Source organism: Vigna angularis, chromosome 7 (genome assembly GCF_016808095.1).
Source record: "Vigna angularis cultivar LongXiaoDou No.4 chromosome 7, ASM1680809v1, whole genome shotgun sequence".
Taxonomy (NCBI): Eukaryota; Viridiplantae; Streptophyta; class Magnoliopsida; order Fabales; family Fabaceae; genus Vigna; species Vigna angularis.
Genome location: NC_068976.1, coordinates 24,322,762 through 24,350,002, shown reverse-complemented (window position 1 = coordinate 24,350,002; position 27,241 = coordinate 24,322,762). Strand labels below are relative to the sequence as shown.

The following is a 27,241-nucleotide window of genomic DNA, read 5'->3' as shown; positions in this document are numbered from 1 at the left end:
GTGTCAAGGAAGTTAAAGTAGTTAGGTCCACCCAATAGGTGGGGAGCAACTCCGTAATAACAGGGGACCACAACCAGACTTTCGGTACACGTCAATAGTAATCGATTACAGCGTATCTGTAATCGATTACCGCAGCCCAATACTGCCTTCCCACCCCTGCCTTGCCCAGTTCCTTCATCCAGTGTCAACGAAGCCAAAGTACTTAGTTCCAGACCATAGGTGGGGAGCAACACAGTAATAACAGGGGACCCGTCAAGAACTTTCGGTACACGTCAATCGTAATCGATTACGGAGTATGTGTAATCGATTGCACAAGCCCAATACTCCCTTCCCACCCCTGTCTTACCCCATTCCTTCATCCAGTGTCAACGAAGCCAAAGAACTTAGTTCCAGACCATAGGTGGGGAGCAACACAGTAATAAAAGGAAACCTGCCAAGAACTTTCGGTACAGGTCAATCGTAATCGATTACCGAGTATGTGTAATCGATTGCACAAGCCCAATACTCCCTTCCCACCCCTGCCTTGCCCAGTTCCTTCATCCAGTGTCAACGAAGCCAAAGTACTTAGTTCCAGACCATAGGTGGGGAGCAACACAGTAATAACAGGGGACCCGCCAAGAACTTTCGGTACAGGTCAATCGTAATCGATTACGGAGTATGTGTAATCGATTGCACAAGCCCAATACTCCCTTCCCACCCCTGCCTTGCCCCATTCCTTCATCCAGTGTCAACGAAGCCAAAGAACTTAGTTCCAGACCATAGGTGGGGAGCAATACAGTAATAACAGGAAACCTGCCAAGAACTTTCGGTACAGGTCAATCGTAATCGATTACCGAGTATGTGTAATCGATTGCACAAGCCCAATACTCCCTTCCCACCCCATTCCTTCATCCAGTGTTACGTGCCTGACCACGTAACTTGCCTCTCCTGGTGACGAACGTACTTAAATGAATAAAACTCTTTATTATTGAAACTTTGGTAATCACAAAACACAACCAATGACTGGGAGCAGGGTCTCCTTCAGTCACACGAGAGCATAACCTCTCTAACAGTACTCAAATAATCAAAAACATGGCCTAAGCTCTAGCTGCCTCCTGTATTAATACTAATCACTCCTTCCAGTAAAGGTAGGGAATAATACTAATTGCCTATTTATTATAATTATGTTGAAAGAATCATTGTATCCTTATTTACTATATTAATTACTGTAATACTAAGCTGAGCGTCCCGTCAGTCCTTCCGCTCGCCCGTTATACGTTCGTTGTCCTCCCCCTTCATTCTGGACGGTCGCCCTTACTCAGCACGCTCGTCCTTAGTCAGGACGGTCGTCCTCACTGAGGACGCTCGTCCTCGTCCTTCGCGGCTTCCACTTGCTCAGGACGTTCGTCCATGTTCTGCTCACTCAGTAATAAAGCCAAAGTAGTTAGGTCCAGCCCAGAAGTTAGGTCCAGCCCAGAAGTGGGGAGCAACTCAGTAATAACAGTGGACCATCCACGCACTTTCGGTACATGTAAGTCGTAAGCGATTACAACGTCACTGTAATCGATTACAGCAGCTCATTACTGCCTTCCCACCCCTGCCTTCTCATTATCTGACCTACTAAATGGGGAGTTATTCAATAAAAATAGGGGAGCAGCGATGCACTTTTCGTAAGGAATAAACAAACACTCCAACTAAAAACAAACACAACCAAAATCAATATTACCAATACTTCACCTGTATTGATTATTACTAGAACAAGTTCACATGTACATAAATCCAAGTAATACACTTTCAATAGTATAATTGTCTACAATGTATATTCTTTTACTACTGATGAATAATCTAAACCAAGGACACGTTTCTAATCCTATAGTAATCCAAAATGTTGCAGCGTATCCATTCTTCGTACGTTGTCCTCGTCGAGGATCCAGTCACATATAAAGTTTTTCCTAAACGCAGCCAACTCTTCCTGAAATGAACATATTGGAATTCATAACCAATGTCAACGGTCTAATCATGTAATATTGAGAAATTCATAATTTAACATACATTTGTATAATCAGGCATGCTTTTCCCATCATATTTGTCCTCTGCATCCCAGATTTCAATAGCTTTCATCATGATTACACCACAATCGTATCTGTTCAAATTCAAAAACACATCCATTAATTTTGTCAATGGAATCACAAAATTTTTTAACACATAGGTCAAATATATTTACGTGTTTGGTTGGACTGGGATGTTGGCTTTCTCAACTAACAAAGGACACTTAGTCTCTTCAAGTTTATCCGTCAACAAACCCCAAAGGCGTTGTATATTTTGAGCCTGTTTGGTTAAAATAACGAAAACACTTAGTTTAAAGTAAGTACGATTTAAGAAGTCATTTTCCAAACAATTTATTAATAAAGGTAAAGCTTACAATGCTTCTATCAATCCGACAACGTCCTTTGATACCATTGGCAAGTGAGTCTATGACATAAAACTGAAAAGTGCAGACCTTAAGTGCATAACACCACCAATGACCATCACTTACAATTGGGATGAACACCTACACATTGTTTGGAATATGTCAAAATAGTAACCCACATTAAAAAACAAGGATATGCTTACAAAGTACATCTTACTCACCCAATCAGCAGACAATAAGGCCTCAACTCGAACCAGATCATATCGAAAATATGGCTGGTAGTCAAGAAGTTGCCACACATGTTGATTGACTGGTCTTTTCCTATAGTCGTGCAGGACATGGGTCTTCAATATAAAAAAAAAACATCATTAAACAACCATGTCAATGTTCAATTCTAGGCTACCAAAAACCAACAACACCTACTTAAACCATTTACCCCAAACATAGGACTGAATACAATCCTCTTTATGACTCCAGTCAACCTTTTTTCAAAGTACATGAACATTGTTGCTGCAAAAATTAAAGCCTGCACAACAATTAACAACTTCAACATGAAATTTATGAACTTTGAACTTTCTAAATTGAATGGCAACAGTAATTAAAGTCAACTGTATAATTACCATGTTGTCTACACATTGCCTTGGCCCTAAAGAGCTACATTCACTTGTGCTCAACAGTTGATACATAATTTCAGAGACGTACCTGAAAAAACAACATCATTAATTCACCTACGAATATCATTCACCATAAATTCAACTACCGATAACAACAACTTATAAAAAATAACTGTGTTCTAACCTCCGTGGAATGTCTCTTCGCGTAACTGCGTGGTACAACTTATCGAAATCCACGACTGTTTTTGGATCACCAACAAAAGAACACAAAGCCAGTACATTCAACGGTTGTACATCCACTTCTCCTTCACCATCATCAACACCATCGCCAACGTCAACGACAACTATTGGATGGTCAGCGGCGACTACTTCTTCTTCTACAACCATGGTACAAGCTGGTTCTTCATCTGCACGTTCTTCATTTTCTTCATGTCTAGGTTCTTCATTTTCTTCATGTGCAGCTTCTTCATTTTCTTCATGTGCAGGTTCTTCATGTCCAGGTTCTTCATTTTGTTGATCTTCATGTTTTTCATCTGCACGTTGTTCATGAAATGAAGGAGATTGTTCCACCTTTCGATACTTCACACGATCAGCAAGTAGCTTCCTAACAGCCGCAATTTCATCTCTGACTTTTCTTATCCTGGCATTGTTTGTTCTCAGTTTTTCCAAAGTGGATAATAGCCAATTTTCATCATATTCATTTTCAGCTACTTTTTCTTCAGCATTTTCTTCAGCTTTTTCTTCAGCATTTTCTTCAGCTTTTTCTTCTACTTTTTCTTCACGCTCAGAACCTTCACGCCTCAATCCCTCATCCAAATTGAAAGCACGACGTATGATGGGATTTAAACAATCATTCTCACTGAGGAACCAATCAAATTGTACCTTTGACAATGACAATAAATATACAACAATCACATAACAACACCAAAAATCATTAAAACATAACAACATAACTTCATAACAAAGTTACTTACCTCGGCAGTCTTAAACATAACATCTATTTTTTTTTTTGTATAATTTAACGAAGAAAATCGCCTAACGCGCGGAAATTCCTTGGCAGAATCATCATCATGCAAACCAAGACGTTCATACGCCCAAAGCTACAGTTAAAACAATCAAACTAATCACAACAGTTATTACTATGGATTCAATTAATGCAACATACAACCAATATAAATCATACCTGCAAAACAACAGCATTCCCACTTATGCTCAATGAATCAGCAATCGATCCAGAAAGCAGTTTCTTATTACATCTATTTAGACTATCTACAAGATATCTATGTACAGCACTACTCCAATCATAACTAGACAAACTGTCTAAGTCATCTAAGACTGAACAAGGCATGTTGGACACATATCGTGCCTTCCTGGGAAAAAAGAACACCACAAAACAAACTAATACATACAGGCGACACACCCTATCTACCTCACTATCATCATTACCTACAAGCACATTGAACATATCTATGAGGTCTTTCAATTTCGTACATTTTGAATTAAAGGATTCACCAACTTTACCCACAACTGATTCATCAAAAGGAACTTCCAAACCCCCAACTCCTAACCCTAAAGTCATGAACACATCCTGCACATTGAAAGGCACCAGATGTTGGCTAACTCTAAACGATTGATGGTGGGGAACCCATCGACGAACCATCTTTTTCAACAATTTTAGGTTCACCTCTAAAGGATCTCCAATTTCTAAACACCACTTAAACGGAGTTTGTGAAATGCGCATCTTATGTGTCGCTGCCAGTAAGGAGTTCATGTTGGCAATGTACGATGTATGTATCCAAGCTCGAAGGCGCCACTATAAAACAGGTCAAAATTATAACAGTCAAATTGCTTCTCCAAAACAACAAAGAAAACATTCCTGTTTATTGTCTACTTACATTGTTATTAGAGGATTCCATTTTCAACTCTAAAAATAGCGTCTGTCAAATATTCACCTACAATAGGAAAGGATGATCAACTTACTATTAGTCAAACTCCTTCCAAAACGCAAGTACACATACCATGGACTCAGGAATCCTTAACTCAGCTTTAAAACATACATTACACAATCAAACTTACAATAAACGGGAAAACCAATGGTGGACATACATAAATGGCCAAAGGAATAAACGCCAATGGGAAAACACGGGTTCGCAATGAAAAAACCGTCGTTGTGCAAGGTTCAATAAAACGAAAACGAACAAGGGCATATAAAATACCTTGCGATTAACACTCACCCCAACCGTCCAACGACCAACGGCGACGTTAAAAAACCGCTCCTTTGAAGAAAATGACAACGCTTGCCCCTTCAACACACTTCCTCCCAACACTTCAATGGTGGACGGAGACAAAGGACTTCAATGCCGGACTTCAATACTTCCAAACACGATTTCGCTCGCGTGCACAAAGTTCAGAATGGTGGACGCAAAGTTTCGAAACTCTCTTGGTGGAAGGCTTCGTGAAACTCTCTTGGTGTGTTTTCGAATGAAACCAAATTTCAGAGAGAGAACACGGAACTGTAAGGGCGCCAATCAAACATTCCGAAACTACCCTCCAAATCCCATTTTTTACTTTTCAAATCTCCAGTACAAACAGCAAATCACACAACGACACGTGTCGTTGTTAAATTGTTGTCAAATGGGCGTTGTCGAACAAACATTTTCCAAAAAAATGTAAGGAGAGAGAGATTTACACAAGTAGTTTTATATTGGTTTAATAACAAACAAAAACTTACCATCACACAGACAAAAGTTAATGTATAGAAAATACCTAGTAATAAATCGATTATTCATTTGAAACAAGAATATCAGTTGTATAACGATTAAAAACGGCTAGTGATAATAGATTATAAGTAGTGATTTGCTATAATGATAATTAATTATGTTATTGTGATTTGCTACATTGATTTAAAAATTGTTTTCTTCTATGTGATAATCTTTTATCAGAAACGTTAATCGATTTTTTTTAGAGGGTTTTCAAAAGTTTTGAAATTATTTTTGGATAATCCATTACCTATGTAATTAATGCACTATTCCATAAAGTTTTTGACACCTTTGAACTATTTTTGCCTCGTATTGTACAAGGTGTTTTGAAACTCCTCTAAACTAAGTTTGATACATATTTTCTAATACCTTATTACAAAAGCTTTACATATCAATTATAAGTCTTCCAATATCTTTTGCATATTGAATTCTTATAATTGTTTTCATCAACCTCCTTGTTTTTATCATCAAAATATATTGAATTTCTTCTCTTTTAGCTAACATAAATCTCAATTTAAATGTTTAATAATAAAAACCATTCATTTATTTGGTAATATAAAAAATTTGTTTTTACTTTTTTATTATTAATTTGTTTTATTTGAAGATTTTTTTTACTAAAACAATTTTTATTATTTAAATTCTTTTATAAATTGTTTTTTTTATTTCATTCAATATATAAATTGTTTAGACGATTTTTTTAATATTTTTATTTATTATTTATTTTTGTCCTATAAAATATTATTTTGATTATATTTATATAAAATTCCCTATTTACAAAGCATTTCTTCTATGTCCCACACGGGCATTGCTACCAAATTTCAAGGTTATCCCAATAAATACACCGTCTACTAAGATAACACAAGTTAGACCTGTCACTCCTCCAGACGTTTGCGAGCATCCCATGACATCACAAACGATTTCAATAGTCTCTTTAAGAATCCTTTGTTTTTGCAATTCGATTTGCAAAGACGAATGAAAAAAAAAAATATAAATCAATGAATAAAAGAATTAAAAATAAAAAACGAGTTGATTTTTTTTATGACATTCTTTCTTCACGTAGTAACGAAGATTTGTAAAATAAATGTATTAAATTATAGTAAATTAAGATATATAATCGATTTTTTAAATGAGAATTTACTTTCTGTAACATAATTTTATATAGTAGAGAATAAATTCTCTGTTCCAAAAATGATAAATTATGTCATATTTTAATATATATATATATATATAAACTAATTATTATTAGTTTTTTAATATTTACAATTTGTAATAAAAGAAATTTAATTAATAAAGTAGTATAAAGTATATGTCATAATTATTATTGTTAATAAAATAATAATAATAAATTTATAAAATAAGAATAATAAGATATTAGTAAAAATAAAAAATTAATAATAAATTTTAAATAATAATAACATAATTATAAATAATAGCGAAGATAATAATAAATAATAATTTTTTAAAAACTAGTAAAAATGTTTGTATTTACTTTTTGTGATAAAATAAAAAATTATCATATAATTTTGATAGTTAATCGAGTTTGAAATTTTTTTACATAAACTTAAAAAATAAAATGATAAAATGAAATATATTGATAAAAGGTAAAATTAATAAATAATTATGTATGTAACAATAAAGGATAAAATTGTCTAGAAATTATGTTCACCAAAACAATTGTTATTATTATTATTCTAATTATAAAAGTGAATTTAAGAAATTTTCACAATTTTATTGTAGGTAACTTTTATTTTTTTTTTACATAATTTTTTAAATAGTTATTTTAGTTTAAAAGAATAGTTAAATTTTAGAAAAAAAAATGTTAAATTTAAAAAAAATGTCACTTAAAAATAAAAATTGTAAAATAAGTATTTTTATTTAAAAAATAATTGAAGGTAAAAATTAAAAAATACTTGAAGGAAATAATTTTATATAACAGTATAGATTATAAATAATAATAAAATTATAATTTATTAACTTAATAAAATCATTTCTAAAAAAAACTCATTCACTCTTGACCCTCTTTCTATATGGAATCAGTCTTCCATTTCACACACTGCTTCCACCATTATTTGTACTACCTCTCTGCATCTAAAACTACCAAGTACTTCCTGTTTCAATGTTAAACAAAATTTAATTTCCGTTTTCATGGTCAAACAAATCATGTTCTCATTGACTTTATCTTGTTGCTTTGTTATAAATTCGAATAAATTTAAAAATAAAGAAAAGTAAATTTCAAAAAAAAAGAATTGTAAAAGATATGAATGATTTGATTAGAAAGATTTTTCTTAATATATTAAAACATAAATTATTTTGTTCTTATAAAAAAAATTAATATATTAGTTAATAATTTTATTAATATTATAAATATATATTATCATTAATAAATAAATATATGCATATATATTTTTATACACACCTAACACAAGCCCTATTCACAAATAATCAAAACTTTGGTGAGATTAGAGAGGATATCTTGCAAATCCACTCATTTATAAAGAATTATTAGATTAGTACATTTATTTGAAGTATTGATGTTGAATTTTTAAAATTGTTAAAATAGATACAAACCGAAGTAAAATAGATAATAAACTCAATTTTTATGCATATATAGTTCTTCCAGCTCTGTTTTACCACCAAACCACGATGCACCTGATATACCAAAACAACAAAGCTAACCCCACAACCCTTCCTTTTCTCACCACAAACAAAAATTTAATATTTAATATTTAAATCACGGTGAACATAGATAAAAAACATTTCAGAAGTTTTCTCTACTTTCTCAAACTAACCAAAAAATTACATATTCTAAACTATGTTATGATTATTTCAGACCACACACGAAAATGAAATAAACGGATTTGTGAACTTGTTTTGTTTGTCAACAGCTAAATAGAACTTTACTTAAACAAACTAAGAAAATACTGCATATTTTGCCTAAATTCCTTGATTGCTCACGAAGATTAGAACAAGTTCGAATTACCTTCATTTGTTATTAATCAACATATCACGTATTCAATCATGTTTCTTAAATTAGGTCTATAAACATAAATTAAACGACAGATAAAGTCCCACACACAGACACTACAGATATTAAAATAAATAATGCAAAAATGTATGAGGAAATATAAAAGTATTAACCTAAATCAATCTTGACCTGATATTGGAGTAAGACATTTCAATCAAAAGATGAACTAATTAAATTGGAAAAAATTGAAGTAGAAATAATCCAAAATTATAACCGCCCTAAAAAGTTTAGGGAAACATCTAGGCGCGAAATAGTAATGAGAAAATCAGAGATGCAAATAAGAAATTCTGTTGATTCGCACATTGTTTCGAGCTAATAAGACAAAACCAAACATAAACTAATTAAAGCCAACAAAATGTATCAAAACACAAAAAGGAAAAGCCAGTAACACTAACTACTGGGTTTCCATTTAGAACATAAGCAACTGTAAATTCAACAGAAACAAAATAAGATTAAGGCACTACTTGGATCTCTGTCTCATCTTTCGGCGCTTCCTCTTCAATCTCCTCATACGCTTCTTCTTCCACTACAAGAGAAGCGATCGTAATCAGAGCCGAACCTCATAATAGAAAAAAGGAAACGAAAAATCAACAGCGTAGAAATGAAGCTACCTTGGCCCTCATGGTGAACAAACTCCCAACTCTTCTTCAAATCCGAACCCTAGCCGATTGCTGCTGAGAAGTGGCAGAGGACTAAGAAGACAAAACATGATAATGATGCTGCAATTTATAGCCTACAAGAAACCCTAGGAAGTATTGGGCTCTAACTAAAGGCCCAGCCTGAATGCATCCTTAATCAATGGGCTTAGATAGGCATTATCGATATCAACATGGCTTTTATAAAATGACTATTTTATTATTTGAAAAGTTATTTTTGAAATACACATTTTAAAAATTATTCGGAATAAACTTTTCCAAAAATTTTAGAATAATATTTTTGAAACGAAACTTTAGTAACAAAATTTTCAGAATCAAATTTGTGAAATAGAACTTCCAGAAAAATATTTTCTGAATGCATGAAATACAATCTCGAACAGTATTTTTGAAATATATGAGTATTTTTCGAAAAATATCTTCCAAAAAATAGATTTTGGAATTTTTTTTTTGTATTTTCTCTCTCTTCACAATATAGTGATAATGAAAAAGGTTGTGGCAGTAAAGATAGTGTTGGTGTGGTGCAGTGGTGGGGAGGATTTTGAGTTGTTTTATATTATTGAGAGTGTGGTTAATAATTGCGGGGTGCAAAAAGCAATGGTCTCATGTCATGCATCAATGGCTTGTGGGTTCTCCATGCATGTTATATATCTTTTTAGGAGTGTTACTCCCACCACCTCCCCACCTTTTTCCCTACATCTTTTACATTCCGAAAATATCCTTTTTCAATGACTTTTAAAATTTGTTAAACCTTTCAATAAATCTTTGATTGAATTTTAAAATTTGATTAAGAAAAAAAATTCTTCAACAAATATTAAAATTTATTAAAAAATATTCTTTCAGCGAATTTTAAAATCTTTTAAAGAGTTTTCAAAAACTTTAACGGAACTCTAAAATTCATTGAAAACTTAAAAAATTCGTCATCGACTCTTGAAATTTGTTAAAAAAAATTTTTTTATCGAATTTTAAAATTCATTAAAAAAAGTGTAGAATTTTTTTGAAATACAAAAAAAAATTTAGAATTATTTAAAATTTTAAAATAATTATTAAAAAAATAAAAATATATAATTTTATAGATATATTTATATTTAATTATAAAAATGATATTTCTTTTTATGTATGCCATTTTTATTTTCATTTTATTTTTTATAATATAATTATTAACTGAATTTTTTTAAATATAATTGTAAACTTATTATTTAGAAGTAACCGCCATTTTGAAGTTTTCTTATCTTTATTATATTCATAATTTCTACTGTTACCAATAGGTATTTCATATTATTCTCATGATTTGTCTCTTATATATTGGCTTACTTAATCTACATATATTATTAACTTATAATATAATACAAATATTTAGAAAATATGTATCTAATAGTTTTTGTGTTTACATAGATAAAATAATTTGTAGTTATTGAAATAAAAATATTTTAAATAATATTGTTTAAATAATTAATTTATCATTAGTAATTAGTTAACATTGAAAAAGTAGTTACTAAAATGATAAAAGTGTAAATAACTTTTTGTAATGTATAATTATTTGAATTAAAAAAATAGTTAATGTTTTGGTTTTTATTTTATTTATTTTTTATCACTAATACTTTCTTTTTCTTTATTTTTTAACATTTATTTTATCTTGTTTTATTTTCTTTATTTATTTCGATTTGTAATTTATTTATTTTTATCATAATTTTTGTCTAAGAAATTTCTTCTTTGAATTTGTGAAATTAGTTGAAAAATACTTTGGGTAAGAAAAGATAAGTATTAAGTTGTCCATTTAGATGCACATTTTTTTTTGTTGAAGTTTACTGTTTCAATTTTTTTTTAGAAAACCTCTTTAAAAAATACAAAATAATTTTTCATATGAAAGCAATCAAAAGTATAATTTTTAAATGAACTATGATTACTATCCACATGATTTATATGGTTATCAACAACAAATTATCACACCTATTATTACATTGATATAAGTAAGTTGACTATATGTCAATTAAATGATTTATATCCTAAATCATCTTTTTTTAAATATGAGCAATAACCACATTTTGTGCCATTTCATCCATCATTTGTTCCATTTGGTTCCCAAGAGCAACATCATGCACCACTACAATAAGTTGCAACAACAAATAGACCATCCAATAAGGAAGTTAAGGTATTAATGGATGAAGTGAGAGATAAACTTCAGGTCATATATGAAAGGTTGCAAAATGATCAATGATGGAAACATATAGAGCATGAATGGTATGAAAACAATAAAATATTATATAACACGATGGAGGATGCAAGTAACAACAACTTTGTATGGTTCCAGGGGAGGGCCAATGTAAAGGAGGAACACACGGTGGAAGGCCAATGAAAATGAATGCGAGAAGAACGAAACTTCTTTATTATGAGTGAAACTGACTGAAGGAATTTGAGCAAGGAGTTATTTGCGACGAAGAACGAATAAGGAAGAAAAGAGGATGCATGGTTGAAGTGGAAAAATTAGGGATTGAGACCTAATATGATAAGTCTTCCTAGATCTATCATGATAGGTTTTCAACACAATTTCAATTTTGTCATTGCATCCACCATATTATGATAGGTAATTTACTAACAGCCATAGTAAATAACTACTATGACAGGTCTCCTAGACCTGTCATAATATGTTTTGAACAGAATATTCAACTTTGTTACTGCGTCTATGACAGGTCCCCTTTTACCTGTCATAATAATGTTATTTTTATTACAAAAATGTCATTATTCAACCTATTATAACAGGTGAATTTCATCTGTCAAAATAAGTCGTTGTAGAAAATATTTTTTTTATTAGTGATCATAAAGTATGTTGTCTTCATATCCAAATAAAGGGTAGGTAAGTTAATAAGCACCAAAAACTATATCCTATAAAGAATTTTTTAAATTCAAAACTATGCCTCTAACCCACCCCACAACCTCAACAAAAATGGAGGAAGTTTTGAGGGAAAAATAGGATTTAAAAAAAATCCTTACTCCAGCTCCACATAGCCACTATTTTGGCTGCAATTACAACCCCTACATCAACAATTCAAAAAGGCATTGATATGTTGTAACATCCTATGGCCACTGTGCACAACTATAAAGTGTTATTGGTAATTACTAATAAGTATTACACTATATCCCATCATAAACAAAAATATAGGACATTTGCTATACTACCAAAAAATCTCTCCTAAAACCAGCATTGAATTTCATTTCAAACAACCAACTAACTTTACCACTAATTCATCTAAAAATGATTTAAAAGCAATAGCACATACTTAGTTCATTGTTCATCTATTACATAATAAATTTTTGGTTTAATCATTTCGGATGTCCCTATTTTTACGAAATTGTTTCAAATAGGTGCTCGTATTTTATTTGATTTCAATTAGGTCCCTGTTTTTGTAAAATTGAGTCAATTGAAACTTTTTCGTTAATTAGATTGAACGACATTAAAATTTCTATGTGTTGGCTTGCTGATTGCGCAATTTTTAATGACGTGGTTGCCTTATGTGGAATTTATTATATTTTAAGTTTTAAATAAGTTAATGTGCAGCTACGACGGCAAGATCCAACCCCAAACCCATGACAACCAGCTCTCTTACGTCGGCGGCGACACCAAGATCTTCGTCGTCGACCACACCATCAAGTTCCCTACTTTCCTTTCCAAGTTCCCCGCCATCAACAAACTCGTTAACCTAAACTACATCTCCCTAGAAGGGAACCAAAAAGAACCATAGCTATTTTTTCCTTCAATCTTTGGAATCTCATACTCTCTCGAAAAAAAAAATTCGGGAACATTCTTGCCTCGATTGCAACTTTGATGCCCAATTTGGCTTACTTAGAGCTAGGGCACAACTCGCTTTCCGGGAACAATAAGATCATATTGAGTAATAATATCATTCCAAGCACCATTTCTACTTTCCTCATCTTCATCTTCTTCTCTCTCTATATCCAACCAAAAACTTCTTTCTTTTATTATTTTGTTCATTTGTTTTTAAATCTCTGGATGAAAGAAACTGAAGAATGGTGGTAGGGTTAAGTTTAAATCAAAATTCTTTATTATAGTATAAGGAATTGGTTTTGACCTTGTCCGTGAAGGATAGGATTCATGGGTATTGTTTTTGCTTCAAGTGGATGCAAGAGAGGTAGAGATCGGTGAGGAGATGGATGAAGGATAGTACGACGAGGCGGAGATGGGGTTGACGGAGAGGAAGGTGGCGTAGAGCCAGTGGCAGAGGGGGTGGGAGTGGGAGCTAGGGAGGGAGGCTAAGACAGTAGCATAGGCAGTGTAGGAGGAGAGGAGGGAAAGGGCGGGACGGTCGGAGTTGACGAGAGAGGAAAGAGGGTCGTGGAAGGAGGAGGGGAGGATGGCGGCGAGGGCGTGGATGCGGGAACGAGCCTTGGACACTGACTCCCACCAGGATTGGGTCGGTTGTGGGTTTCTTGGGATCGGTGGTGTTGGGTATGGGCATGGACGAAGACGGCGATGATGAATCGCAGCGGTAGAACTCTATGTTCCTCTCACTTTTATAATTAAACACAATATTTACATTTGGTGGGGATTTGGGCAACGAGGACAACTTGAGGTTTGATTTTGGGAAATTGAGGTTTGGGGAGAGGTTTAGGAATCTGGATTTGTCACATAATGTCATGTTTGGTAAGATTCCGAACAAAGTTGTTGGGCTTCAGAAGTTGAACGTGAGATACAACCATCTCTATGGTTAGATTTCCAAAATCACGTTTCAAGCAAGTGCTTTTGCAGGTGGCTATGGCGCTATGGGAGGTGATTATTACATGTGGAAGATGTCGGAGAAGATTTCGCCTGCTAATGCGCTCCATTCCAATGGATACTAGCAGGAGAAGCAATTTTTCGACGAGGGTTTTCCAACTAAGACGATCACACTATGCCACATCAATCAAAATTACACAGTCAGCGAGTGAACATACAGAAATTTTAACGTCGTCCAGTCCAATTGACGACAAGGTTTCAATTGAGTAAATTTTACAAAAACAAGGACCTAATTGAGATCAAATAAAATACAAAGACCTATTTGAGACGATTTCGCAAAAATAGGGACATGCGAAATGATTAAACCTAAATTTTGCTTAAGATTTTGTAAAAGAGAAAGCAAAGGAACCGTATGTTAATAAGAAACAAGGAAATACAACAAAAGACATGAAACAACGAAAATATTGGGTAACTAGAATCGATAGTTTTAACTTTCCTCATGTTGGAACCAGGAGACATCAAAGGTTTGATAAATATAATTGGGCAAATATGAAAGACAAACCATACTAAGCTAAAACTTTTATAAGGATTAAAAGAGGAAACAATAAAGAGCAGGACCTACCTATGGAAGGCCTTTTCAATGTTGTTTGAGTTAACTTCTAAATGATAGTTGGTGTTTTGAGATGTTGAATAAACATTAGTGTTTCATCCATGTTGCATTAGAATGGTAGACATGACAATGAAAAAAAAAATTATTTGACAAAAATATAAGAATATTATAAAAAATATTAAATTAATTGAATTGCCCATCTTTCTAAGTCCCAATTGATATTGATACTTAATATAGTCTTAAATCCCTAATAAATTTTAAAAAAATTGAAAACTTAGAAAAAGTCTTAAATTCCTAATAATTTATACCATGTTGGGAACTTATGTAGAACCACAATAAATGAATGGAAATTTGATATAAAAAGTAAAACTTTGAAGACCCTTAAGAACACCTTCAAGTTTTTCAAAATTAAGACGTGCGTCAATGGAAAACGAATGATGTGAGAAGAAGTTGAGCTGTCACGTGAACTGGATTGGGTGAAGAACGACCGACAAGGATCATAGAATACAAGATTGTTGCATGAGGGGTGGAGAACGAACGATGACTAAAAAATAGGATTGAAGGTGGAAGATGAGATTGTTGTTGCTACAAAACAATGTTGAGGGTGGAAGACAGGATTGAGTAAAATAAATGGTGCAAGAATGAAAGACGATCGAAAACGCAATAGTAAGATTAAGAGTGGACTAGCTGCTTGAACACGATTAACAAAAAAGAGAAATTTAATCATACTATGACAAATGTTTCAAAAATAAACATAATGATTTTTCACTATAAAACATTTCACTTACTATGATATATATATATATATATATATCATATATATATATATATATATATATATCATATATATGATCTGTCATTTGTCCTCTTAATTTATTATGTAAGTCTGGCTTTATCTACCATAATAACTAATACTTTTATTATAAAAATATTTTATTACAAAAATGTTATTGACAGTGGATTATATCTATTTTAATAAATCTTCATTGATTTTTTTTTTCTACTAGTTTTTGTATATAAAAAAACTCTAGAAAGATGGATGAAATAAGCACAAAAGGGTTACCATTTTTTTTAGTAATGTTCACAAGCCTAATATGATTTATATAATCTCGAGTTGATGAGTATAATTTTGTATGTTCAAAATACTTATAGTACTGATTGTACCAATAAAAGAAGAATTTTAACAATAATTAGTGAAATGGGTAGTTATGCATTTTGTGTGGGATAGGAAAGAGTGACTTGTAGAAATGGATTGAATGGGATTATAAATGGTTGACGAAGTACTTGTTAGAATGGAATAACTGACTTCAAATGGTTAAAAAAGTCATGGAATTATGGTGTAAAGAAAAGAGAAATGTTAGATGGTATGCAATTATATTATCTTATAATAGGAAAGAATTTTATAATGCTTTAACATGTAACATCTCGGTTAAAGACTTGGAAGACAAAAAGAAATACGGTCCATTGACATAAACACAACAAAACGAAAGTGGAATAGAAACATTCAAAACGGTGCAATACTCAATTATGGTGGAGAAAAAAAAGCACTGCAAAGTAAAATAGCATTGAGAATTGCTTCAAATAGGAATGTTTCAACATCAGTAAATGAACTCAAAGAGATACAAGAATTGGAGACAGGGAATACTATTACGTATGACAAATATCTAACCTTGAAAGAGAACATGTCATTATCTGGTCTGAGGGATAATGTGATTTGTAGGTAAGGGACAAAATAATCCTATTTATTTGAAGAAGTTTTGAGGTTTGAATACAATTATGAATTATTCTTATTCATTTTTGTTATAGAAGGAATTTATTTGTAGTGTAGAGAAGATGTGCACAATGATATATCAATAGAACTTTTCTCATGTAAACATTTTATAAATGGGTTGGAACAAAACAAATATTTTGTTATAAATTATATATTTTCTCTGCTAAATGAAAAAAAATTATATATACTTGTTGGTAATTAAATATGAATTCTCGATATGAATATTTTTATTGGTATTAAAAATGAAAAGACGAATATGGAAGTAGAAGGAAAAAGACACGAAATAATACAACAAACAAGATGCCTTCATTAAAAATCCAAACAAAATTTAGATCTAAGCTAAAAAGGTTTGAGAATATTTTAAAGGAAGGGAAAAGGTAAAGGTATTATGTTCGTTCCCAATCGGTGGCTGTTTAAATTTCATAAATTAAATCTTTCTTTACCGTGGAAACCATTTTACTCAAAATGGATCACGGATCTTCATAAAGGAATAATAGGTTATGAAAATAAATTGTTTTTCCTGTAACATGTGAATTATAAAATCAATGCAAAAAATTAGTCTAATTTCTCTGTCGCCTACTTTTTTCTTAGCATGTTCTTTTGTTATACAAAAATATCATTTATCTCCTTTACTGGTAGAGCATTTAATCTAACTAAAAAAAAGCTGTCCTTTGATCATTCCTTGAATTTCTCCACTCGTTTCATTTCAAAAAACCTGGAAAATAATATCACAAATAAACTAAAGTTGGAAATATCTGTTTTATTACAAAATTTGGAGCGGCAAAACCTGTTCATAAATTACATCTCTACATGCATATTAAGATTGAGATTTCATAATTCTAAACATTTAATGAATACTATAGTATTGTTTTATTTACAGAACTTTTCGTTCAAATTAATCTTATTGTATATATTTATCTGAGTTTGATTCCCTAAAAAAACATGTGAATACTTAAAGTTGGTAAAAAGTAGAATTGCTTGCTCAGTTCCTCTGTAAAAGAGACTACAAATCCCGTTTGGAAACTGGAAACGTGTTCACATAAACAAACAGCATGAAACACGCGTTGCAAGCGAAATCCAAGTGATGGGTAACTTGTCATCACAGAAAACATATACTATAAATTTAACACAATAATTTTTTTTAAAACCTATTCATACTATTTCTTATTATTCTTCACTTTCTCTTTTCTTTTCTTATTAAAACTATTTTATTCTTATAAATATTGTCATATGATTGTTAAATATACTTTGATATATTTTTATTTCTAAACTTTAAAATATATGAATATAATTTTTCAAACCTAATAAGGTTAATCTTTTTAGGTTTATTTTAAACTTACATTTGAGTTTGAGTACATCAAAAATAATATAAACAAGTCAAATATTATTTTAAAATAAGTCAAATATTTAAAAAAGTATTAAAGTTTAGAAAATAAAATTAATTATAATTTTATGTTTAAGTCCTAAATTAAATAATAGTAATGACATATAAATTGCACTCCGATATTTTAACAATTTTTTTTGATAATTTTTTGCTATTTTATTGGCCTGTATATTTAAAACGATCAATCACAAATTATCACATAAATTATTTTCAAAAAAAATTGTCCAAAAAATTATTAAAACAACATCATCCATATAAATTACTTATAAAGTCTTAACATAAAAGTTACTAAGACGACATTAAATGGATTGAAGCAATTGAAAACGATAATGAGGGGAGGGGTCGTAGCATAGTCGCGCTTTTCCGCGTTTTGGGTCCCAATTTCTTAAAAAGTCACCCACGATCTATTTTCGCAACACAAACAGAACCTTCAAGAGCGTAATATTGTATGGATGAGGGTCCAAGCAAATAATATTATGAACTTTTCGGTCTCGTACTTTTCCATCACCCAACGTGGCAACAAAACAAAACCAAGAATATAAAACTGTGAAAAACCTCTGCGTTGGACCTCTGTCACATGTGAAAGGAATTTCTTGGGTACCCCTTTTGTTTGCCTCTGCCAATTCGCATCTTCCAATAAATTATTAATATTTAATTAACTCTCAATAAATACTCCAACTTCGGCAAATGCGACTAATAATTCACACATTCCAAATAAAGAAATGCAGCAAAGCACTGAAAAAAAAAACACTCATACTTTTTCTGTGTTGTAATAGTATTCAAATGCCAAACCACACTCAATTATTTTGACTCCTGTTATACTAAAACAATAAAATTATTTGAAGTTTTAAATTCGGAATCTGGGTATTTTCTTATCTAAATTAATGAAATTCGTTCAAAATGCGGAAAACTCCCGACACAGATCTTATTTCATTCCCACGTTATTGTATATTTCTTAAAATAAAAACCATATAATCGCATATTTCTTATCCAGATCTTAATCTTCTATCCAACTTATCAAACCGTGCAAGTAGATAACTAGCAGTACTTATAGTGAAGAGTGTCTAAATTGATTTTAATATTCATGCATTAAAAGAATGTTTATAATATATGTGGATAAATAATTAATTCTGTTTGTGAATTATCAAATTTGAAAGCAATGCCATGAAGGAAAGGAAAGAAAATGTTTGAGAACTATGAATATTTCTCGGCGATTCATTAGTAGTTCTTACAAGGATTTACACATGCAAAATATGATCCAAAACAAGTGAGAACTACTCAACTGTTTCTAAGTTACTAATCTGAACTGAAAAAAAGTATCAGAGAGGAAGCGTTGTTCTAACGGGTGGCGATTGGATCAAAATCCTCGGTAACGAAGGATTGAGTTTCAGCGAAGCTCTGCAGAGAGGGCAATTGGAGTGATTCGCGAGCCACTTGTCCACGCACTCGCTGTGGAAGCTGTGCTCGCATCCAGGGAGAACCTTCAGCTTCGCGCCGTCGACGAACGCGCCGAGGCAGATGCAGCACTCCGTCTCCTCCGCCGCCGTGCGCTGGTGCAGGATAATCGGTAGCCGCTTGATCGCGTCGGCGTCGAGGCCGTCATCAGAAGGAAGCGTCGGCGGCGCCTGTTGCGGTGGGACGGCGTCGAAGAGGAGGCCGTGGTGGTGGCAGATCCGTCGCGCGAAGAGGAAGAGCGCGGTGAAGAGGACGACGATGGAGAAAAGGACGACGATGAAGAAGAGCTTCTGGCCGCGGATATGGAGGTCCTGGTCTTCGAGCTCCGCGTCGGAGTGCCAATTGAAGGATTCGGAATCGCGAATCGACATGGTGGAAGGTTCGAGAAGGAAGCGGCGGTGGCGGAGCAAAACGACGGCGTTTGGGAGAGAGGTGTAAACAGTGGCTGCCACTGCAATAGCTCAGATTAATGCTTCCATTGATTGTCTATCTAACATTATTTATAGTTACGTTTGGTGATTAGGTATACTCTCTCAGTGGGGCACATGACACTTTGGATATTTTAATTTTATTAGTGTTAGTGTTTATCTAAAAATGAAACAAATGAAACGAATTAAACCTTAAACTCGTGTCTACACATTCTGTTACTAGTGCGTTTTCAAAAGTTTTCTGCTCAAAAGAATCATTTCATTTTTAATACTGAAACTAAACTTAATTATTTTTACCTTTTTATGACAATCGAACACACTGTTAATTACTTATCATTTTTTTAATTTACAGGACCTCGCTGCTTGTTTTTGTTGTAAGGACGGATTTTGGCATCTAAAATGAAAATAATCTATCACATGAATGATATTTTCAATTGTAACTTCTTATTTAAAATGTCATGTTTTGTTTAAAGATTTGAGTGTTAAATAACCTTGCCCAATAATAACAATAATTAATTTCTATATCTTCTCTGTCATATTACAAATATTAGAAGTATTTTTTATTTTCCTTTTAATCAAAGTTCATCTATTCACGAAAATATTTCCATAAAAGTTCTATTTTCTAATTGCTAAACTTGCAGCAAGAAAACGATTACGAATCATTAAATAGAAACTTTTTATTATAGAATATTATTAAATGATTAAAAAATAATTATGAATTATATATTTTTAAAGTATTTTGAAATATTAACTTTCATCAATGTTAATTGAATGTGTAATGTAATTTTTTTTAATATATTTCAACTAAGATTTCCAAAATTTATAAAGGGTCTTCTGTTCCAACTATTATATATTAATGAAGGGTCTTTTTATTGGAACAATCTTAATACAATAAATAATCACTATTATTTTAATAATGATAAAATATTTAGCTTTTAAAATTTATTATTAAAATGAAAATTATTTCAACATGTTAAAAAATTTATACCAAATACATTGTATTTTTATTTATTACAATATTAATTTTTTTCTTCGGAACTATTCATAAACCTTATTTTTAAAAAAAATACTTTATCTAATCAAAAAGTAATTTTATATTACATTTACATACAAGAGCAATTTAGTAATGTTTAATTTATATCTATTAACCCTTTTTTTTATTATATCAACTAAATCACTGATAAAGTTTCATAAATTTTATTTTCAAGTTGACTCACTCTCTCGTCTTATCTTCAAATATTAAAAAAATAATAATAATTTTATTCATTCATCTTCAAACATATCTTTAAAAAAAAATACATAACATCATCTAAGAGTCATGATGTCATCACACTTATTATCACCATAACTCTCATAAAGGACAATAATATCAATAAAACCAAAAAATGATCACAACATTTATCACATCCAAAATGGGTGATACAATGTATTAGTATCATCACATCTTTTTATAAACGTATGTATACACATAATATGTATAAATATCACAACCTTGATATATATATATATATATATATATATATATATATATATATATATATATATATATATAACATATTTATCTTTAAATTCATTCATTTTGACTCAAATTTATCTTAAAAAAAACAAACCTAAGAGTTTCTTAAGAGTTACGATATCATCACACCTATCATCATCATAATTCTCATAAAAGACAATAATACCAATAAACACAATAAAATGATGACAACATTTATCACATGCAAAATGAGTGATACACTGAATTAGTATCATCATATCTTTTTATGCATATATTCATATACATTGTATAAATATCATAACCTTGAAAATATATATATATAACATAACTTAATTTTTTAATCCATTTTTTTAAATTAATCCTGATAAACACAAAAATTCCATCTTCAAAATATCTCAATAATTAATTCCTATTGAAATTGGTATATTCTACAAATGTTCGGTGGTTTTAATATCAACATATTGTAACTTTCAAAATTAAATTCACATGTTTATTAAATGCTAAGTATTAAATTCACTGAAAATAATATTATTTTAGTTTTTAAGCGTGGTTTAAGAATTTGTTTAGGGAAATCAAGAAATGCTATAATTTCTTTTATTTAATAAAATACTTACAAAATTTATACTTTCTTTTTACATTGTAATTAACATTAAATACCAATAAATGATGAAAATATAAAAGACAACAAAGTAATTAATGTTGACTTAAATGTTCAAAATGTCATTTAAATATAAAAAGAATAGTTGCTTTTAAGAGAAATTCAGGTAGACAATATAATGATATTGTTTCCTGTTTCGAAACAGGGTTTGAAATATTTTCAGAAAACGTGTGAAAGAATACAAGTATGTAACTGTATAGACAAAAAAAATTTTTTACAGTTTTTTAAGGCTCTTAAAAAATGGTGTTATAAAAAAATTACAGAAATATCTTTTACTGCACAAGACTATCTTATTTGTCTTTTCTTAAGATAAAACACAAAAATAGTATTTTTTTATTATGCCACTTATGATTTTCTCCAGGATTTTATTATTGTTATTCTCAAAAAAGAAATAAAAAAAACAAGCATACATGTTGTTTCCAAGATAAAAATGATAGCTCTGGCTTCTAAACACTCATTATTAGTAAAAAATTTCCAAAAATGAAAATTTTTAAATACAACTCTTTTTTTTTTTTTATTTGTGTATAAGACGATATAATAATAATATACTCAATAAAAAGAAGTAGTATTGATGAATCTTCCGACAAAGTTTAATGACGATATTATCAAGACTCAAATTCATATAAAAAATTATATTATTTTCGATTCAAAACTTTCAATATAATAAATTTATAATTTTTTATGTTTTTCAATTTTTATTTTTATTAAACGTAAGATTTAGATTCAGATTTTTTTTAAAATATCATTGTACAAATCATTTACACAACATTTTATTTACATGTTAGAGTTTTATTAGAAGTTGATAGTTTTTAAGTTAATGACTTTTTTTCTCGCACATTCAACTTCCTATGTATGAAATACTTCTTTTGATTTTCTTGTACTTGCAAATCCAAATTTAAGATACATTCTTATAAATGTTTGATTTTTCATCTCAAGGTCTTAATTGAATTTTGTGATCAATTGCTCGTTAGACATTCTTACAAGTTCAAAAAAAAAAAATACATCTTATATAATGAAGTACTAAACATCAATTAAAGTTTGAAAGAAGTGAAGAGCTTCTTATATATTTACAGTAGGATAACTATATGATTGTTGAGTGACTATAAAATCTATATTGTCATCACTAGATAAGTGAGATTAGAATATTATATTTAGGCCGTATAAATTAGACAAATAGAAACAAAATTATTTTTGGAAATGAATACTTAAAGAAAATTAGAAGAAATAATTTTTATTACACAAACCACAAATATCCTTTTAAAAAAAGGCAATATCGTTGTAAAATACAATTATTATGCATGCGATTATTTTTTTTGTTCCATGTATTTAACACAACTTTATGCTCACAGTTTTAGCTGTGATTAATGGTTAAACTTAAATAAGTTCAATTTAATTAATTTATATATTTGATTATAAAACATCACAGTTTTTGTGAAAATGTTGTTTAAAAATAATAATTTTTAAAAATAATATTAAATAATTAAAAGATTCATTAAATACTTTTTCTTTATGTAAATTATTGTGTTTTTTGCTTTTAATTTTATACAAGTTATTGAGGATATATATAGAAAAAAATTTATATATATTAAAATAAACTCCATGAAATCAGGGATGACTGAATAACATCAATTAGATTTAATGGGAATGACTGACCCAAATACTCATTAAAAGGGTTCGTTGTTGAATTAACTTCACACTCAATAGATATGGAATCCGTATTAATGCAATAGAATTGTGCATAATTAGTTGAGAATATATATTTGACTGAATGACATAGATTTTACATTGTGTGGAATAATAAACGGCACATAGTTTGGTTTTAAAAAGTCATAGTTCCTATTATGACTACTATAATTCTGTGCATGCCTATCTTTGATAAGCTTGGATATTACTTTCTACACAAGAAATACTCCTAAATGATTTTGATGTTATCACAAAAAATCATAGTATTAATGGTTAATTTTTAATTAATACGTGTTACTCTTATACTCTATTCTTGAAAATATACTCTTTAGTCTTTGATAAACTTTGCGGTTAAGTTAAACTAAACGCGATCAAAGCCATTACACTTGGCATACGCGTATGACAACCGAAATACGAGGAGCATTTGTTAAATCATGCATTGATTAATAATAACTCATTAAACAAATACATTATCTATACCAAACAAATAAGATTAGGTTTCTTCCTTGAAAATTTAAGAACAAACTTATCATTCAAAAACTACGTAATGCCACACAAGCATCGCTGTTAGATTATGAATTGCTTCATTGTTAGAAGGACGAAAATCAAAAGAGAATCTTTTTTTTCTTTCTTTCTCATTCTCCTTAATAAAATAACAAACCATTATTCATATTTTTTTTTATGAAAACAAGATCAACGTCTATCATCTATAAAGTAGTTCAAATGATCCCAATATTATCTTCCACTCCAAGTTTATCATAATTATTCGTTTAAAATGTTTGACTAGTACCTACAAAAGATATTTCAATGTTAAAATTAATTCAAGTTTAAATATTAATAATGCAATAAATATAATTATTTATTTCTTTACTTCAAATTTATATTTATAGATATCCCAATAAACCTTTGATTAGCAATAATCTATGAAACTTTATCTTAATTTATTTAATATTATAGTTAAGGTCGATCAGTCAAATTTCGTGATCGTCCGGTTTTGATGATAATCTGTTCGAAACTGATAATATTCATTAAAATATCTAGTTAAGGGTTATATGATACACTTTTAATTAATTAATTTATTTTTTCCCAAATTCTTAAAATTATTTTGATGTCTATATTTTGAGCCGGCCCTATTTTCAGACTTCCATACTGAAAAACTGTGAGTAATGGATCACAACCAAATAATAGCTATAAACTTTATGACTTTAAATGTGAATAACCAGCTACATGTGCTGAAAGAAAATCTTTGACTTTATCTGAATCCATATAGAAAAAATGGTGCCTCAATTCATGTTCATAGATAATATTCACAAGTTCAAATTTTACGGCCATTTCACGTTACGAGGGTATAAATTATTGTGGTTACCAATTTAATAAAAAAAAATACTTGGAAGGAAAATTAAATTTTATAAATTATTTGTTTCAAAAGTTGAATGAATTATTATAGTTTATGAATGTACGAATGTACCTGCCGTACATGATTTTGGTCCATTAGGGACTTGGTCAATAACATCATGGTAGCTTATCCACAACAGTGTCGAAGATGAAACTATTTTATAAATACACACCAATGGTTTGATGTTACGTTCATACTTCATCTTCTTTGTCTCACGATGAATATAATTAATATTATATATATTAGATGTTCATTTCTTCAAAAAATATATACTACATTTATATTTTTAATGTTTATACTATATTATTGATTTATAGAATGTCCTTAACTGGTAATGACAGAGGCATTCCTGTATAATTTATTTGTATTTATTAAAGATAGCAAAATTTTTAATCCATTTCGAACCTAAAATTAGTACGAAAGATAAGGTGAAGATTCTATCTTTTTTTTTCCTTCTCATTACAGAAAATCTCAAGCAAAACAAAGCTTTTCCATTCTATTGAAACTTCTTTTACACACTTTTAATATTGAATGAAGGATAATCAATGTTGCCGAATACAGAAATATTAATATTAATAGCATTCAATACCTCTCGTTTACTTGAAAATAAGAGGATTATTATAATAAATTATGGAGAATACATAAATATAGTTTTTTTTATCAATGATGTGAGAAACCAAATTGAATGACTTAAAGAACTGGTTTGAAAAAATTTTATGCATGAAAATAAAATTATATATATATATATAACTCTAGAAAAATTATTAAAAGAACTAATAAATTTAGAAATAAAAAGTAATTAATTAAATTATTTTAAATACTATTTTATACATTAAATTAATAAAGAATTATAATTAATTTGTCATTTGAATATAAATTAGTCTCTAAATTAATTACCAAATTTCATATACTTACTATTATTGACTAAAATCTTGATATTTATCATAAGAAATTAATTTAGACTACAATTCACATATTAATTATAATTTTCTTAATAGTAGAAACTATTCAAAATATAAATAATTTTTAATTTGTGAAATAATATCTAATTCAATTATTATAATTAATTATTTTTGTCTCTAAACTTGTTTGCTATTTAAAAGATTCATTAATGATTTTAGCTTTAAGCAATATAAGATTTGTATTTAAAATTTTATGTCGGTTATTAGAGATATATTAAAAAAAGAAAATTAATATATTCATTTAAAAGAAACTCCATGAAATCAGGGAGTTTATCAAATAAATGAGACGTATGTTCTACTGAATAACATAAATTAATATTTAATGGGAATAAGTGACCCAATAACTCATTCAAAAGGTTCATTGTTGAATTAACTTCACACTCAATAGATCTCATATCTTTGTTAATGCAAGAAAAATTGTAGAATTAGCATAATTAATTGAGAATATGTATTTGACTGAATTACATAGATTTGACATTAGGTAGAATTAACGGCACATAAATTAGTTTTAAAAAGTCATAGTTAACAACTGTAATTATGTGAATGCTTATCTTTTGTAACATTTTATTACTTTCTTCTCAAGAAATATTCATGTAAGATTCTGATATTATTATAAAATAATCATAGTATTAACTGTAAACTTTTTTTTTTCTGGAGGAGTATAATTGTTAGCTTATAATTATATAAACTTCCAATAACAGAATGTTATGCAGATATTTATTTTTATCAACAAAAAAAATTATAAATTAGAGAGTATATAGAATATTCCAATCCATTTATAAGTAACTATACACAGTAAACACACTTTAAATAATAATTAATGTTGTGCCGCTCTACATTATAAATTAAAAAAGAATTTGAAGCAGTAACATAGAAAATTCACTTTTATATGTTTATAATGCATGGTTTTGAACAGATGGACCAATAAGAAACTTAATTTTTTATTTATTCATATTTCATGGGCAAATTTGAAATGACATGCAGATATATTAACAAAAGTTTTGTGAACTGTGATACATTTTTAATACATTTTTATTACTTAAATGACTTTCTATTGGAATTTGATGACTTCTGATAACTTTAATACAATAAAAGGTAAAATATTTTTTAAAAAAATAGAGAAACTGTTGCTAATATTCAATTTGAGATCACTCTAGAATAATTTGAAAATAAACTTTTTAAATCTCCAACGTCAAATTATTTATGAACTGGTGTATATGTGTA

At 29.8% G+C, this 27,241-nt stretch overlaps 2 protein-coding genes and 1 long non-coding RNA gene across 3 annotated transcripts; all 3 read right to left on the bottom strand.

The window, feature by feature from the left end:
• Positions 1-1,849: 1,849 nt before the first annotated feature.
• On the bottom strand, positions 1,850-4,774 carry LOC108336570 (uncharacterized). The gene is made up of 11 exons (XM_017573045.1): positions 4,187-4,774; positions 3,978-4,103; positions 3,543-3,885; positions 3,188-3,410; positions 3,010-3,091; positions 2,826-2,915; positions 2,611-2,733; positions 2,402-2,530; positions 2,204-2,307; positions 2,032-2,122; positions 1,850-1,951 (listed from the first exon to the last, which is right to left on the bottom strand). The coding sequence occupies exons 1-11, from the start codon at positions 4,772-4,774 to the stop codon at positions 1,850-1,852; spliced, it is 2,001 nt and encodes a 666-aa protein (XP_017428534.1).
• A 4,285-nt stretch (positions 4,775-9,059) lies between these two features.
• LOC108337724 (uncharacterized) lies at positions 9,060-9,578 on the bottom strand. Its single transcript, XR_001832934.2, has 2 exons — positions 9,399-9,578; positions 9,060-9,313 (listed from the first exon to the last, which is right to left on the bottom strand). It is a non-coding gene; the product is annotated as an uncharacterized LOC108337724 (long non-coding RNA).
• A 9,529-nt stretch (positions 9,579-19,107) lies between these two features.
• Positions 19,108-19,876, bottom strand: LOC108337751 (RING-H2 finger protein ATL66). The gene has a single exon (XM_017574334.2). The coding sequence runs from the start codon at positions 19,761-19,763 to the stop codon at positions 19,257-19,259; it is 507 nt and encodes a 168-aa protein (XP_017429823.1). The 5' UTR covers positions 19,764-19,876; the 3' UTR covers positions 19,108-19,256.
• Positions 19,877-27,241: the final 7,365 nt, after the last annotated feature.